Below are 18,606 nucleotides of genomic sequence, written 5' to 3'. Positions count from 1 at the left end.
CCTCATAAAACTTATTTTCCAGTCCAGGCAACATCCTGGTAAATTTCCTCTGCCCCCCCCCCCCTCCCCATAGTTTCCAAATTCTTCTAAGTGTGGTCTCACTAGAGAATAACAGAACTGTAACACTACCTCAAGACCTTTGTATTCAATCCCCTGATTAATGAACCCCAGCATCCCATAGGCCCTCTTAACTGACCTATCAAACTGTGTGGTGATCTTGGACCCCAAAATCCCTCTCTTCTTTCACACTGTTAAGTGTACTCTGCCTTCAAGTTTGACCTACCAAAATGCATCGCCTCATACTTCATAGGATTGAACTCCATCTGCCACTTTTCCGCCCAACTCTGCATCCTGTTGTAACCCATGACAACCTTCAGCATGGTCCACAACTTTGGAAGAGAACAGTTAAACCATGAGTTAATTCATTGATTCAATGTCTGTGCTGTTCTTGAAATGAAACATTTCCTCCTAACCTTGTTGGCTTCCAGGATAGAGCAACTGGAATTCTTGGATGAGAAGGAGCTTTTGCAGCAACTTCTACAACATTATTGCATCTGCTGGGCTACAAAAGATAGTGAAGATTATGGTAATGAATTTTTTTACATGATATTCACACCATTGGGGTCAAAGTTAGCAAAAGGAACTTCTCTGTATATGAATGGGAAGGTGGGTTGAGTTCAGGTTACAGTATCTCAACCCAACATCCTTGAAGGGAAATCTGAGGCAGTGTGTGCATTAGCCTCATGTTGGTCAACATCTCCTGTGAGGTAAGTCTGCTGTTTCTCCCCCCCCCACCACTGCGAGGGTAGGCTGCCATTCCCCCCCCCCCCTGACTCACCCCCACCATGAAGGCAGTCTGCTGGTGTAAAATATCAGTAATAGCACACCACTTGGCCAGAATGATTATGTACCACAGCTAACAGGAGAATGTGAGCAGCTAAATTGCTTCAGATGTGCACACAGTGGGCTTCTCTTGTGCTACATTACTCCATGATTGAATGTTCTAAGTGAGATGGCTAATCATTTCTGCAAAACAGAATTCTTCCAAGTGCACTGCTGAATTCTCTCTTGAAGGTTTGAGTGACTAGAGAAAAAAAATTAACATGTGGGAGTATTGTAGGCTTGAGTTAAGGACGGACCGACCGATTTGATGTACGATATTCCCTACAGCAAGCTGCCATCCTTAGTTGCCACCCACTGTACTCCCACGTATGTCAATGTCCTTATCTGTTTTCAGGTATTGCTGACATTATGTTTGGAGCATCTGATTTCCATTGACAAGCTACTTCAAACCTGAACTGACAAATCCTCCAATCAGTGTGCACGATAAAGGAAGGCTGCGAAAGCAGAAACAGGGCAGTGCCTTGGTGATTCAGTGTTTGTTCCTGTTTTTATTGATGTGTAGAGCAACAGAAAAGGCTGATGTTACTTCATTTTGTGAATACAGCCTATAAAGTATATCAGATTAACAAACTATTGTTTTGCATTAAAAATACTGATCTGTTTTAATTTGTTGCATTCAACAAAACTCTGTGTCACAATTGGAATGCTGGAAGTATCAGGTTTACTTGTACCATCAATAAATTGACTTTTCAAGCATCAATGCACAAGAAGACAGTTGTGCCACCAATGCTGGAGCAGTTAATGAGCATTTCTGCCCGCTGCCGTTATCGACCTTTGAGTAATTTTATTTGGGATGCATGTGAATGGCAGGTATGAATTGACGAAGTAATACATTTGATTAACACCAGGATCTTCCAGATTAAATTGGAAGGCTCTGGCCTCAGAATTAACCTTGAGCTTAACCTTGAGCTGTTCAATAAAATTAAAGGTCCGTGATTATCTCTAACATTCACAAATGTGCACAGCTGTAGGAAATGTACAAAAACTGTTAAAATCTGGTTAAAATTCTTGATTTCCCAGCCTGAGCACCAAGAATGGCGTGGATGCACTGCTGTCCAAGGTGGCTATCAAGCGAGCAGAATTTGGGGTCATCTGCCTTTGCTAGGCATCCACCAGGTTATCTTAGTGATGGCTTTTGCTGTTGCCTACCACTTCCTCTAATCTAAACTGCCCCTGCCACTTCCTATTTTCTGCATTAGCTGGATCAGTTCATCGCTGATCATCCCACACACACATTGAGTAGTCAACTGGCATCAGCAAGGACAGAAGATCCCAGGTTTAGCTCCCACTTTCATGTGAGTGCTGAACCTCTCGCTGATGCTTCAGCGCTGGGAGCTTTTCAGCCGTATTGTTTTCATGGACCCATGATACTGCTTCAAAAAAGGGAAGAGGTATTACTATTGCTTCCTACTCAAAAAGATGTTATCTGTACAGAGCTGTTAGTGAGCTTTGGCTGTGTGTAAATTAGGCAGCTGCATTTTTGACATCACAGCAGTGAATGGACTTCAAAGAGCTTTAAGGGGACATGGAAGGTGTTGTATAAATACCGTAAATTTGTGTGTATAATGCGACCCCCATTTTTGAGTGGAATAAGGGAGAAAATACAACCTCCCCTTGTCCGCCCGATTCGCGCTCCCATCTCTCTTCCCCCTCGCCTGCCAATTTGTGCTGCTGTCTCTCTTCCCCCCCCTCGCCTGCCCGATTCGCGCTGCCATCTCTCTTCCCCCTTGCCCATCCGATTTGCGCTGCCGTCTCTTTCCATCCTCGCCCGCCCGATATGCGCTGCCATCTCTCTTCCCCTTCGCTTCATGCTGCCGTCTTCCCCCCTCACCCGCCCGATTCGCGCTGCCGTAAATATGTGTGTATAATGCGACCCCCTATTTTGAGCTTGAATTTTGGTACACATTTTTTTGCATTATACATGCATATTTGCGGTACTTCTCTTTCAAACAGTGCTCATTATAAAGCATATTATTAGAAGCAGATTTAAAGTAAAATTTATAAAGCCTCAAAATTCAATGCGTTCTTTCAAGAATATAATTTGACCTTGCCCAGAGTGCAATATGAAAAAGTCTACTTCTGGATATGATCCTGCACACCACCATGCATATCCCATTGCAATAGAATGTAAGGATAAGGAAAATGAATGAGTGGCTGAGGGGCTGGTGTATAAGGCAAGGATTTGGCTTCTTGGATCATTGGGATCTCTTTTGGGGAAGACATGATCTTTACAAGAAGGACGGGTTGCACCTAAATCCAAAAGGTGTCAACATTTTGGCAAGTATGTTTGGTACAGTAGTGGGGCAAGGTTTAAACTAATTTGGCAGGGGTATGGGAACCTGAGTGATAGGGAAAAGGGTAGGGAAGGTAAAGAAATGGCCAGGAAAAGTAATGTTGGGAGGAGAAAGTAAAAAATCAGATGGTGCAGTGAGTTTTCGGGTCAATGATAGTGTTAAGAAAATTACAAAGAAAAATAGTGGGCAGAAAAATCAAAAGAAAAGGTTACAGAAGTCACTAGATATTAAAAGGACAAAGAGCATAAGGGCACTTTATATCAGTACGCAAATCAGTACCCATGCCTATGATTTGGTAGCCATCACGGAAACATGGCTACAAGGTGACCCTAAATGGGAATTAAACTTTTAAGGGTATCAGGTAGTGCAAAGAGATAGACAGGATGGTAAGAGAGGTGGAGTTGCACTCTTAATCAAAGATGAGCTCCAAGCAATAGTGAGGGATGATATAAGATCTAAAGAGCATAATGTTGAGTAGAGATAAAGAATAACAAAGGGAAAAAATGATTGGTGGGTGATATCTATTGCCCACCAAATAACAATAGTTTAGTGGCACAGGAAATAAATAGATAAGTGAGGCATGTAATAATGATACGTCAGTAGTAAAGGGGGATTTTAACCCACATAGATTGGGAAAATCAAGTTGGTTGTTGGAGTCTGGAAGAGGACTTCATAGAATGCATCCGCGATAGCTTTCTTGAGCAGCATGTTAAGGAAACAACAAGAGAAAATGCTCTCCTGGATCTAGAGTTGTGCAATGAGATAGGTAGAGTAAAGGAAGTAATAGTCCGAGACCATCTGGGAAATAGCGATCATAGTATGATTGATCTCATTCAGATGGAAGGGGAAATAGTTAGATCTAAAACTATATATTATGCTTAAACAGGGGTGACTCCCATAGGATGAGGGAGGAATTAGGCAGAGTGGACTGGGAGCACAGGCTAATTGATGAAACAGTTGAGGAACAGTGGAAAATTTCAAAGAAATATTTTGTACTGCTCAACAAAAATATATTCCGGTCAAGAAAAAGGGCAGCAAGGGAGGGAAAAATCAACAAAGGAAATAAAGGAGAGTATAAAATTGAAGGTGCAGGTGTACAAAGCTGCAAAGAACAATGGGAAACTGGAAGATTGGGATAACTTTAAGAGACAATAAGGTAATAAAAGTGGGTAATAAGAAATGGGAAAAAGGTTTATGAAAGTAAATTGGCACAAAATATAAAAACAGGAAGCAAAACATTTTATAAATATATAAAACTGAAGAGGGTGGCCAGAGTTAACATAGGACCCTTGGAGGATGAGAAAGGAAAACTGGTAGCAAAAAATGCGGAAATGGCCAAGGCATTGAACAAATATTTTGTCTCAGTCTTCATGGTGGAAGACTCGTCCAGCATGCCCAAGTGTGGAGTTAAGGATGCGAATGTTGGGGAGGGCCTTGATAAAATAGTTGTTACGAAGGAAGTAGTGATGGAGAAACTAATGGGACTAAAGCCAGACAAATCACCTGGTCCTGATGATATGCATCCAAGGGTTCTGAAGGAAATGGCAGAAGTTATAGTTGATACATTGGTGGTCATATACCAAAACCTTGGATTCTGGGCAGGTCCCGGCAGACTGGAAGACAGCAAATGTCATGCCACTTTTTAAGAAGGGATGTAGGCAGAAGACTGGAAATTATTGGCCAATTAGCTTGATGTTTTTAGTTGGAAAAATGCTTGAAGCCGTCACAAAAGATGAAATAGTGAAACTTTTGGAATGTAAGGGTTCAATCGGGCAGACACAGCATGGTTTTAGAAAGGGAAGATTTTGTTTGACAAACTTGTTAGGATTCTTTGAGCATATAATGGGTGTGGTGGGTAGAGGGGAACAGGTTGATTTCCATTTGGATTTCCAGAAAGCATTTGATAAGGTGCCGCACAAGAGACATCAGTAAGTTACAGGAAAGTGGAGTTCGGGGAAGTATATTGGCATGGATCAAAAATTGGTTGTCTGACAGGAGGCAGAGAGTCAGGATAAGTGGGAGTTTTTCAGGTTGGCAGAGAGTGATAAGTGGGGTGCCACAGGGGTCGGTGCTAGGCATTGATGACTTGGAGGAGGGGACAAAATATTTGCAGATGACACCAAATTGAGTGGAAGAGCAAATTGTAATGAGGATGTGGAGAGTCTGCAGAGGGATCTAATTAAGCTGGATGAATGGGCAAAGGTCTGGCAGATGGAGTACAATGTTAAGAAATGTGAGGTTATCCACTTTGGCAAGAAAAATAAAAGAGCTGAATATTATTTAAAGGGTGAAAACCTACAGCATGCTGTTGTTCAGAAGGACAGGAGTGATTGTGCATGAATCGCAAAAGGTTAGGTTGCAGGTGCAGCAGGTTATTAAGAAGGCAAATGGAATGTTGGCCTTCATCGCTAGAGGAATTGAATTCAGGAGTAGGGAGGTAATGTTGCAACTGTATAAGGTACTGGTGAGACCACACCTGGAGTACTGTGTCCAGTTCTGGTCTCCTTATTTGAGAAATATACTGGCTTTGGAGACGGTCCAGAGGAGGTTTGCTCGGTTGATCCCTGGGATGAAGGGGTTGACTTATGATGAAAGATTAAATTGTCTAGGATTGTATTCGCTCGAGTTCAGAAGAATGAGAGGAGATCTTATAGAAACATATAGGATTATGGAGGGTATGGTTAGGATAGATGTAGGAAGATTTTTTGAGCTGGCCGGGGAAACTAAAACGAGAGGACAGTCTCAAGATTCGATGGAGTAGATTTAGGGCAGAGATGAGGAAAAATAGTTTTTTTCCCCAGAGAGTAGTGAATGTTTGGAATGCTCTATCCAGGGAAGTGGTTGAGGCTGCTTCATTAGACATATTTAAAATTTGGTTAGATAAATTTTTACATGATAGAGGAATTAGGGGATATGGGGAGAAGGCAGGTAGGTGGAGTTAGGTCATAAATGAGGTCAGCCATGATCTTATTGAATGGCGGAGCAGGCATATGGGCCATTTTTGGCCTACTCCTGTTCCTACTTCCTATGTTCCTAACTTCCTTTTCACAAGAGCATAACCTGTTGGCCCTAGTGCAGCAATCACAAACTCCCAGAGCAGTCAGGTTTTAAGCAGCAATCCTCAGCTGTCTTCTGTTGACCCACCTCATCTCACTGTTGACCCTCCTATCCCGAGGTCCTGACCATTGCACACCTACAATAGACTACTTCAACCTATGACCCATCATTGCCTCCAAATGCCCTAATATCCAGGCCTATTATCTGTCCATCTCTCCAATTATAGGTCTATTACAGAGATCTACCCTGGCTTTGCAGGCCTTGATAATTGACATCCAGCCTGACAGCCCTCTTATCTCTGCACGTTACCCACAACTCATTCCTTGAAGAAATGCACTATGCACTTCAGCAAGTCTACCACGGGATTCCACTGCTGATTCATTGTTTAGGAACTCACTGTTGACATTTCTCGGAACTAGGTATTCAAAGAGTTGTAATAACATGGTCAGGGAGTTGGTTACAGAATAAAGCTGCAATGTTCACTGGATAGTTTGGTGGCTGGAATATTCATTGTTCTGTGCCCTGGATATCAGTGTGTGGCCACTCTTCCCCATTAATTGAACTGTCTGTGGATAGCTAAGACAGTAATGTTCATGAGTTGCGTGGGCAGGTGGATCGGCCTGTTAGTGCAGCTTTGTGTCAGTGATGCATGCACTTTTCTGACTTTGCCAAATTAGTCAAGCTCTTCTTCCTCTGTTATTTTACTGAATAAATATAGTCTCTTGAAAAAAAAGAGTTCCTGAAGACAATCATGCCTGAAAAACTCACCTGATCACATTTCAGATTTTTTGTTAAAGTACATATGTGACATCACATACAACCCTGAGATTCCTTTTTCCTGCAGGCGAGACAGAATTACCACTAATTGATAGTGCAAAACTTAAACTGTACACAGTGTAAAACGTAAACAAGTGAAGAACTGTAAACAGATAACAAATGTAAACAAACCGACTGTGCAATAAAGAGAGAACAAAAAGAAAATCAATAAAATACACAAGTAAATGTTCTTAAATGAGTCCTTGATTGAATTTGTTGTTGAAAAGTCTGATGGTGGAGGGGCAGCAGACATTCCTGAACCTATTGGTGAGAGTCTTGGGACATTTAGACCTCTTTCCAGATGGCAGCAGTGAGAACAGAGCGTGAGCTCAATGGTTTGGATCCTTGATGATTGCTGCTGCTCTCCGCCGGCAATGTTCCCTGTGCAGTGGTTCTCAACCTTTTTCTTCACACCCACATCCCACCTTAAGCAATTCCTTACTAATCACAGGGAATACTTAAAGTGGGATGTGAGTGGAAAGAAAAAGGTTGAGAACCACTGAATAAGAAGTAAAAGGTAACCGATATTTCAGGCATGAATCCTTCAAGGTATGAGTAAAAAACAGGAAGGCACCTGAATAAAAAATGAGGGAGGAAGAGGCAGGGAAGGACCACTGGCTGACAAGTAGGTATGAGTGGGAGGATGGAAGAGAGAATAGCTGAGGTGGGGTGGAAGGGATGAGTGGTGAGCAGACCTTGCAGAAAGCAAAGGGAAAGATGTGTCTGCAGGTGGAATCTCATCTGACACAGGTACTTAACTGGTCCCTGACCACCCCAGTTCCAATATCTTTGCTAACTCCATTGCCAGTTACAACCCTGACTGCGGCCTACTCCAGGCTGTAACCTTGGATGCCTTTGCAGCCAGATGCCGCTGATCCTTTCCCACCACCACCAGTCTTTACCCTTCCTTATTCCCTCACATCTCTCCCTACTCCTCACTCCCATCTACTGCTCTTTCTTCCTACCACCTAGCCTGTTAACCCTCTCATCTCTCCCCCAACACCCCTCTGACGACTCTCCCCAAACCTATTCCTCTTCACACCCATTATCCTGTCAGGATCCTATTCCTTTCAATTCCTCTGTCTTTGTTGCATTTGTTCCCAGGATGAGGTCTTTCATTCCAGAACATCTGAGATGTCCTCCTTCAAAACAAATGGCTTCCCCTCCACTGCCATCAATTCAGTCCTTACCAGCATCTATTTTAATTACTGCAAATCTGCCCTTGACCTCTGTCGTGAGACACAGTAAGGAGAGGATTCCCCTTGTCCTCGTCTACATATTTCCTCAATCTAAGTGCATTCCTACCACCTCTCTCCTCCACTGGGACCACTCCCTTCAGGATTCTCTCATCGACTCATGCTTCCCACTAATTGCCATCTCAGTATCTACCTACCTACCTACCCTTCCACCCATATCCGCTTATGACCTCTTACCTGTACTCCTTCCCCTGCCCCTTCTTTCCCCAAACCCCACCTTTTAATTCAGACACCTGCCTGCATTTTGCTCATAACGAAGGGCTCAGCCCCAAAATGTTGGTTACCTTTTGCTTCCACATGACCTGCTGAATTTCTCCAGCAGATTTGTGTATTGCGCTTGACCACAGCCACTGCAGACTTTCTTGTTTAACTTGGTTCCTTTAGATTCAGCTAATGTCCAGACAACCAGAACCATTAAAGCACGTTGTTCATGGAGAATTTTTGAATAATATCTGAGATATATTAAGAAGGTTTATAACTGCATTATATTTAATTTCTGATGGAATGCAGTACTGATAGATTAATGTCCTCACTTCGAATTTGACTTTTCTTCATCATGAATTTACCATTCTCCCAAGTAGCTACAATGAAATGCAGCAGGAAGTGCATGATATCCAGGACTGAACTAATGGGGGCAAGAAACGATCGTACCATACAGGGTCCAGACAATGGCAATATCCAGCAGGGTGGCACGGTCAGTAGCAGTTAACACAATCCTATTACAGCACCAGATGCCTTGGTTTGAATCTAGCACTGCCAAAAGGAGTTTGGACGTTCTCTGCGTGGGTTTCTTTTGGGTGCTTTGATTTCCTCCCACCCTTCAAATCATACGTGGTTGTAGGTTAACTGGTGTATTTGAGCAGCACGGGCTCATGGGCCAGAAGAGACTGTTACCATTACTGTATGTTTAAATTAAAATAAATAAATAAAATCACCTGTAGAAAAATCCAGCTCTCACCCTAATGTTTAGTGGCCTTCGCCATCACTGAATCCCTTTGTTAATGTCCTAAGGGTTACTACTGACTAGAAACTGAAGTGGAGTCATGCCTTGCATAGTGTGGCTACAAGAGCAGGAAAGAGTCGAGGGATCCTGCAATTCCCCAAAGCCTGTCCACCATGTCCAAGGCTCAGGATGGCAGTGTGATGGAACACTGCCCACTCACCTGCAGGAGTATGAGGGAACACTCCCCACTCGCCTGCAGGAGTGTGAGGGAACACTCCTAACTTGCCTGCAAGAGTGTGAGGGAACACTGCCCACTTGCCTGCAGGAGTGTAAGGGAAGACTCCCAACTCGCCTGCAAGACTGTGAGGGAACACTGCCAACTCGCCTGCAGGTGTGTGAGGGAACATTCCCCACTCACCTGAAGAGTGTGAGGGATTACTCACCACTAGCCTGCAGGAGTGTGAGGAGGGAACACTCCCCACTCACCTGCAAGAGTGTGAGGGCCTGACCCATGCAGTGGCAGCAGGTGGTAACATTAGCAGGATGCATATTCTAAGCTCACCAGCTCCACCAGCTGGAGGTTGAGGACCACAAGGACCACCCCTGGAAGCTGCCTCCCAAGTCACACACTGTCCTGACCTGGAAACACATTTCACTGTCGTTGGTCAGAGTTCTGGAACACTGTCCCAGACAGCACTGTGGCGACACACGCACCACAAGTGGTTCAAGAAGGCAGCTCCCACCATCTTCCTAAGGGCAAATTTGGATGGGGAACTCAATGCTGCCAAGCCTACATCCCTGGAATGAATAAAAAAATACAGAAGTTAAATAAATTACAAGGTTTTCCCAAGCGTTGTCAATATCACCAGCTGAAGAGCTGTCACCTGATGCTTTGTTCCAAATTTCCATGGACTTTCTGCCCAACTTCATGCCTGTTGGAAGAATGCTGTGGAACTACAACTGGAAGGCTTTGTTAATAAAAAAGAAACAACCTCATCAGCCACAACTACAGAGGAGGTGGAAAATCTTGTGGAACACTTCATGAACCTGAGTCTCAACATGATAAAACAAAAGAGATGATCGTGGACTTCAGGAGGTCCAGAAACCCCCACCACATCTCGATAACTTGGTTAGAGAACACCAGGTTCCTTGAAGTCTACTCAACAAATGATCTATCATGGACACACAACTCCTCACTTGTCAGGCAGGTGCAACAATGGCTTCACTTCCCAAGGAGACTGAAGCGAGCAAAGCTACCAGCCACCAATATGACAGCCACCTGCAGGAGCCCTGGCATGACTGCATTATCACTGTGGTACAGTTGGTGTAGAACATTGGAATATAATAGTGGCAGAAAGGATCCCTTCCCTCCATTCATGTGATGTACCAGGATTGTTATCTGAAGAGGGTGCACAAATCATTGAGGACCCCTTACACCTCACACAGCATCTTTCAGCTCCTCCTGTTGGGAAAGAGATACAGCTTCTTCCCCCAGGCAGGAGAATGCTAAATATCTAAAGGAACTGCTCACACTAACCATCTGAGACTTTAATATTTAATACTGTGTGTATTGTTTGTCTCTAGGAATTTAAGTATTGTACTGAGGACCAGAGAATGCTGTTCTGTTGAGTTGTACTTCTGCAATCAGATGAATTTAAAAAAAAAATTTTTAGACATACACCATGGTGACAGGCCATTTTGGCCTACAAGTCCGTGCCACCCAATTTACACCCAATTAACCTACAACCCCGGTACAAATAGTAGGAGGAAACCAGACCCCCTGGGGAAAACTCACACAGGCACAGGGAGAACATACAAACTCCTCACAGACAGTGCGGGGTCCTGGTCCTGATTGCTGGCACTATAAAGATGTTAGCCAACCGTGCCACCCTGAATAATAAACAAACTTGATTTGCTGGGTAAATGCAGCATCTCAGGAAGCATCTATAGAGGAGTAGGGATTGTTGGTGTCGGGTTAAGCCCCAGGACCTAAATCAAAAGTATGGAGGAAAGGAAGAGGTAGAAGGGAGTGTTGAAGCAAGAATGGTCAAGAGATGCCAGATATCTGCAGAAGATCTTCCCCCCACTCCCCTCTCACCTGATTCCTTTTGGAGGATCTTAGATTTACGTCCTCCAGAACAGTGGCCTCTTGTCCCAGGAGTTGGAATCTCGGACTCTCACTGAGTCAGGTTGAGTCAGTGGTCTCTAAGCTTCTTGCTGACTTGTCATAGTTTGGATTTTGTCTCCTTTACAGATGCTTTTGTTTCTGTTTGGTATCTCAGTTCTTGTTTGAGTCTGCAAAGTAGGGAAATGTGGTGCAGAGTCAACGTCCCATTAGGAGCTCAGCAGGTGAGATGCCACATTCAAGTGGTAAAGCTTGGTAACTCAGCAGAGCTGGATACGGATCTCACCCCTCTCAGTACTAGTGCAGGGTCTCAGGCTTTCTCACAACCACTGCTTGACCCACCAGTTTGGTTTCCTTTGCTCCACATTCCAGCATCTGCAGTCTCTGACATTGGGTCTTCTGACTAGATCTTTTCACTTCGTAATGAAGCCACGAATTTTCCCCACACTAAGCTTCGATGTATACAATTCAGGAAATCTGTGGTTCAGATCAGGGGTTTGAGGAGGTTTGGGTGATTGAAATGATTAAGTGGTTGGACACCAGACAGGTCATTGGTGATGAATGGAATTGTGGCACCAGCTGTTCTACAGCCAGTAGTCCTTGAGATTTGTCAAGGAAAATTCAACAAACAATAACAAAAACCAGCAAGGTTTGGAGCAACCAGCTGTTGTGAGAATCCAATTAACTTACCAAGGATCTGCGCAAGAGAAAGTCTCAATTCTGTCTGTCAAGAAATGATTGAATGAGAGGCAAGCTGCCCAGGTATACAAAATGTCTGTGGAAAGCCCGCTGCCTTCAGGAGAAGAAAGAATGGGAATGAAAAAAAAATGTTTAAAATCACTGCCCAGATTTGCAAAATCTCAACAGGAGAAAAAATCCTGGGCAGTAGAAGTAGCAAGAGAAATCCAGTGCCTGCAAATTTGCACTGTTCCCACAACACGGAGCTGGGTCCTGACCCAACAGGGTTACACAGTTCCCACAGCATGGACCAGGGCCCCGACCCAACAGGTTTACACAATTCCCACCGCATGGAGCAGAGCCCGACACAACAGGGTTACGCAGTTCCCACTGCATGGAGCAGGGCCCCAACCCAACAGGTACAGAGTTCCAACAGCACGGAGCAGGCCCCAACCTAACAGGTTTACGTAGTTCCCACAGCATGGGGCAGGGCTGACCCAACAGAATTACTCAGTTCCCACAGCACAGTGCAGGCTTCGACCCAACAGGTTAACACAGTTCCCAAAGCACGGAGCAGACCCCGACACAACAGTCTTACACAGTTCCCACTGCATGGAACAGGGCCTGATCCAAAAGGTTTACACATTTCCCACAGCACGGAGCAGGCCCCGACGCAACAGGTTTACATAGATCCCACCGCACGGTGCAGACCCCGATTCCACTGCTTTACACAGTTCCCTCAAAATGAAGCAGACCCCGACCCAACAGTATTACACAGTTCCCTCCACACAGTGCAGGGCCTCGACCCAACAGGTTTGCACAGTTCCCACAGAACAGAGGAGAGCCCCGACCCAACTTTGACACAGTTCCCACCGCACCCAACAGGGTTACACAGTTCCCACTGCATGGAACAGGGCCTGACCCAACAGGTTGACACACTTCCCACAGCACAGAGCAGGGCCCTGACCCAACAGGTTTACACAGTTCCCACAGCACGCAGCAGAAAACAACCCAACAGGTTTACTCAGTTCTCACCACACGGAGCAGACCCCGATCCAACAGGTTTACACAGTTCCCAAAGCATGGAGCAGGCCCTGATCCAGCAGGTTTACACAGTTCCCAAAGCATGGAGCAGGCCCTGACCCAACAGAGTTACACAGTTCCAACCTCACAGAGCAGGGCACCGACCCAACAGGTTTACTCAGTTCCCACAGCATGGACCAGGGCCCCGACCCTTCAGGTTTGCACAGTTCTCACAGCACGCAGCAGGCACCGACCTAACAGATTAACACAGTTCCCACAGCACAGAGCAGGGCCTGACCCAACTATATTACACAGTTCCCACAGCACTGAGCAGGGGCCACGACACAACAGAGTTACACTGTTCCCACCGCACAAAGCAGGGCCCAACCCAACAGGTTTACACAGTCCCCACAGCACGGAGCAGGGCCCCGACCCAAGATCTTTACACAGTTCCCACCGCATGGAGCAGACCACGATCCAACAGGTTTACACAGTTCCCACAGCATGGAGCAGGCTCCGACCCAACAGAGTTACACAGTTCCCTCTGCACAGATCAGGGCCCTATACCAACAGGTTTACACAGTTCCAACAGAACGGAGCAGGGCCCAACTCAACAGGTTTGCACAGTTCCCACAGCACGGAGCAGGGTCCGACCCAACAGGTTAACAAAGTTCCCACCGCACGGAGGAGACCCGGACACAAAAGTGTTACACAGTTCCCACTGCATGGAACAGGGCCTGATCCAACAGGTTTATACAGTTCCCACAGCACGGTGGAGGCCCCGACGCAACAGGTTTACACAGATCCCACCGCACGGTGCAGACCCCGATCCCACTGCTTTACACAGTTCCCACAGCATGAAGCAGACCCCGACCTAACAGAGTTACACAGTTCCCACTGCACAGTGCAGGGCCCCGACCTAACAGGTTTACACAGTTCCCACAGAACGGAGGAGAGCCCCGACCCAACATTTGACATCGTTCCCACAGCACGGAGCTGTCCCCTACCTAACAGGTTTACACAGTTCCCACAATACGGAGCATGACCCGACCCAACAGAGATACACAGTTCCCTCAGCACAGAACAGGGCCCTGACCCAACAGGTTTACTCAGTTCCCACCACACGGAACAGACCTCGATCCAACAGGTTTACACAGTTCCCAAAGCAAGGAGCAGGCCCCGGCCCAACAGAGTTACACAGTTCCCACCTCACAGAGCAGGGCCCCAACCCAACAGGTTTACTCAGTTACCACAGCATGGAGCAGGGCCCCAACCCAAATGGTTTACACAGTTCCCACCGCACAGAGCAGACTCCAATCCAACAGGTTTACACAGTTCCCACAGCACGGAGCAGGCCCCGCCCCAACAGAGTTACACAGTTCCTACCGCACAGAGCAGGGCCCCAACCCAACAGGTTTACTCAGTTCCCACTGCATGGAACAGGGCCTGATCCAACAGGTTTATACAGTTCCCACAGCACGGTGGAGGCCCCGACGCAACAGGTTTACACAGATCCCACCGCACGGTGCAGACCCCGATCCCACTGCTTTACACAGTTCCCACAGCATGAAGCAGACCCCGACCTAACAGAGTTACACAGTTCCCACTGCACAGTGCAGGGCCCCGACCTAACAGGTTTACACAGTTCCCACAGAACGGAGGAGAGCCCCGACCCAACATTTGACATCGTTCCCACAGCACGGAGCTGACCCCGATCCAACAGGTTTACACAGTTCCCAAAGCAAGGAGCAGGCCCCGGCCCAACAGAGTTACACAGTTCCCACCTCACAGAGCAGGGCCCCAACCCAACAGGTTTACTCAGTTACCACAGCATGGAGCAGGGCTCCAACCCAAATGGTTTACACAGTTCCCACCGCACAGAGCAGACTCCAATCCAACAGGTTTACACAGTTCCCACAGCACGGAGCAGGCCCCGCCCCAACAGAGTTACACAGTTCCTACCGCACAGAGCAGGGCCCCAACCCAACAGGTTTACTCAGTTACCACAGCATGGAGCAGGGCCCCAACCCAAATGGTTTACACAGTTCCCACCGCACAGAGCAGACTCCAATCCAACAGGTTTACACAGATCCCACAGCACGGAGCAGGCCCCGCCCCAACAGAGTTACACAGTTCCTATCGCACAGAGCAGGGCCCCGACCCAACAGGTTTACACAGTTCCCACCGCACAGAACAGACCCTATCCAACAGGTTTACACAGTTCCCACAGCACAGAGCAGGCCCTGACCCAATGCTGTCAACTCTGGACCATCTTTAGTCTAATCAGTCAGTCAACCTTGTTGAAACATTACTGAGTGTTTGGGAATTTGGGAACATCCATAAGGTCAATGGAATAAAGACTCAGCCTCCTCCCTGCACCGCCCCCCCCCCCCCCCAACCTCTCCCTATAACTCAATTCCTCCAGTACCAGCCACATCCTGGTGAATCTCCTCTGTACTCCTTCCAACTTCTTGTTACCTTTCCTGTTTTTGGGTAACCAGACTGCACAGGATACTCCCATCAATGTGATTCCATCAATGCCTTTTACAGCTGGATCATGAGGTTCAACTTTTGAACTCAATCCCTACACAATGAAGGCCAATATGCCAAGCACCTTCTTCCCCATCCTGTCCACCTGAATCACCATTTTCAGGGAACAACACACCTGTACCCTGGGTCTGTCAGTTCTACAACACTCTCCAGGACCCCACCGTGCAGCCCTCCCATAGTTTGACTTACCAAAGTGCAACACCTCACACTCGTCAAAGTGAAATTCCATTTGCCATTCCCTGGCCCACCTTCCCAACAGATCCCAATCCTGCTGTAAATTTGGATAGCCTTCCTCACTCTCCACTACACCACAAATTTAATGTCATTGCAAGTTTGCTAATCAAGTTCACTATGTTAATGTAGGTGGAAACCAGCAGTGGACTGTCCCTTGCACCACACCACTGGTCACAGGCCTCCATTCAGAACAACAGCTCTCCTTCCACTAAGCCAATTTCAAATCCATTGGGCCAGCTCCCTTGGATTCTCAGTGATCTAACCTACTGTGCGGGACTTTATGAAAAGGAAGGTCTTGCTTAAGTCCACATGTTTTACGTCCACTGCCCTGTCCTCAGCAACCATCTTCATCACCTCTTTTAAAAACTCTGATCAGATTTGTGAGACACACGTAAATCCATGCTGACTTGAATTGCAGGTTGACCCTGTCACTCTGAATCCTGTCCAGTAATTTGCCTGCCTTTTCCTTGCTGCCCATTTTTAAATAACACACTTCAGCCACCGTCCAGTTTGTGACACTTTACCTGAGGCCAAAGATGATGTAAATATTTCAGAAAGGACTTTCACAATTGTTCCCCGGCTTCTCACAATGTGCAAGGATGCACGTCATCTGGCCCTGGGCATGTGTCCACTTCAATATGGTCCAAGGCTGCCAAGACCTCCTCATTGCTCATTCTAATATGCTTCAAAACTCTCCACTCACTTCCTCCAATTCCCTGGCTTCCATAATCTCCTCCACAGTAAAGATGGTGAGTCTGATGGAATTTAGGCATACAAATGACACGGTAACAGGCCATTTCAGCATACGAGCCCATGCCACCCAATTAACCTACTCCCATGTTACAATTCAAATGGTTGGACGAAACCGGAGTCCCCAGGAAGTCCCATGCAGAAATGAGGAGAATGTACAAACTCCTTACCAACTGGGATTTGAATCCCAGTCCAATCTCAATCACTTGCACTGTAAAGGCATTGAACTAACTTCTACGTCAACTGTGAATTTAATGCAGACAAGTGTGAGGTGCTGCATTTTGGAAGGACAAACCAAGAAAGGACATACACGGTGAAGGTTGGGCACTGACGAATGTGGTAGAATAGAGGGAATAGAGGGAATAGAAGGAAAGTGGGGTCACAGGTTGATAGGGTTGCAAAGAGAACTTTTACCATATTGGGCTTCATAAATCAAAGTATTGAGTACAAGAGTTGGATATTATGGTAAGGTGTACAAGACATTGGTGAGGCCAAATTTGGAGTATTGTGTGCAGTTTTGGTCACCTAACTACAGGAAAGATATCAATGTGATAGAAAGAGTGCAGAGAAGATTTACTAGGATGTTGGCCAGACTTCAGGAACTGAGTTTCAGGGAAAGATTAAACAGGTTAGGACTTTATTCCATGGAGCGTAGAAGAATGAGGGGAGATTTGATAAAAGTATTTAAAATTATGAGGAGGATACACAGAGTAAATGAAGGTCAACCTTTTCCATTGAAAGTAGGTGAGATACAAACCAGAGGACATGGGTTAAGGGTGAAAGGAGGAAAAGTTTAGGGGGAATATGAGGGGGGAACTTCTTCACAAAGAGAGTGGTGGGAGCGTGGAACAAGCTGCCAGCTGAGGTGGTGAATGCGGGATTAATTTTAACATTTAAGAATTTGGACAGCTACATGGAAGGGAGGAGTATGGAGGGCAATGGACTGGATGCAGGTCAGTGGGACTATGCAAAAAAAAATGGTTCAGCACAGACTAGAAAGGCTGAAGGGGTTTGTTTCTGTGCTGTAATGTTCTATAGTTCTGTATTCATTCAAAATTCCACCATCACCTGTGCCTCCACTCAAAAATGGCATTGCTGATCTTTATTTGGACCAATTCTGTCTTGATCCCCCTTTTTGTTCTTACTTGTGGACGCTCTTGGGATTCTCCATCAACTCCATCTCGTTCTTTTTTACTCCTCTGACCTAAGTATCCTTTTTTCTGCAGTCTCCCTCGACAACCACCGTTCCCTAAACCTACCAGCCTTGCCCTTCACCCAAACAGGAACATGCAGTGCCTGAACACATTTCAACTCACCTCCCACTTTCTAGCAGTCTCTTTCTTACAAACATCCCCTCCCAATCAAACTCTGAAAATTCCCCCTAGTTTCTCTGACATTAACATTGCCCCATTTAAGGAATTTATCTTGTAGACCAGCGTAGACCATTACAGCCCACCATGTTCTGCCAAATTATGTAAACCTATGCACCAACCCTATTGTTCCAGCCTCACCACCTCTCCCAGCAATGCATTCCAGGCATCCACTATAAGCATATAACAATTTACAGCACAGAAACAGGCCAGTTTGGCCCTACTAGTCCATGCCGAACATCTTCTCCCACCTAGTCCCAATGACCAACATTTGGCCCATAACCCTCCACACCTCTCCTGTCCATATACCTATCCAACCTTTCCTTGAATATTAATGTTGATCTTGCTTCTACCACCTCTGCCGGAAGTTCATTCCACACCCCCACAACCTTCTGCGTGAAGAAATTCCCCCTCATGTTTCCCCTAAACTTTTCCCATTTTACTCTCAATCCATGCCCTTTTGTTTGAATCTCCCCCACTCTCAGCTGAAAAAGCCTATCCACATTGCCTCTATCTGTCCCCCTTATAATTTTGAATAATTCTATCAAATCACCCCTTAACCTTCTACGCTCCATGGAATAAAGTCCCAGACTGCTTAACCTTTCCC

At 46.0% G+C, this 18,606-nt stretch overlaps 1 protein-coding gene across 4 annotated transcripts in view; it reads left to right on the top strand.

Moving 5' to 3' along the window:
* lcmt1 (leucine carboxyl methyltransferase 1) overlaps window positions 1-7,260 on the top strand; it is a 111,552-nt gene extending 104,292 nt beyond the window's left edge. For all 4 annotated transcript variants that reach the window (XM_069928968.1, XM_069928965.1, XM_069928967.1 and 1 more), the window contains 2 exons: window positions 489-586; window positions 1,238-7,260. In XM_069928968.1, the coding sequence (XP_069785069.1) occupies window positions 489-586; window positions 1,238-1,278 (139 nt within the window). In that variant the 3' untranslated portion in view covers window positions 1,279-7,260. The remainder of the gene's footprint in view (window positions 1-488; window positions 587-1,237) is intronic.
* The last annotated feature ends 11,346 nt before the right edge of the window (window positions 7,261-18,606 follow it).

This window comes from Narcine bancroftii, chromosome 3, assembly GCF_036971445.1.
Source record: "Narcine bancroftii isolate sNarBan1 chromosome 3, sNarBan1.hap1, whole genome shotgun sequence".
Classification (NCBI taxonomy): domain Eukaryota; kingdom Metazoa; phylum Chordata; class Chondrichthyes; order Torpediniformes; family Narcinidae; genus Narcine; species Narcine bancroftii.
This window is presented reverse-complemented; position numbering and strand designations above follow the sequence as displayed.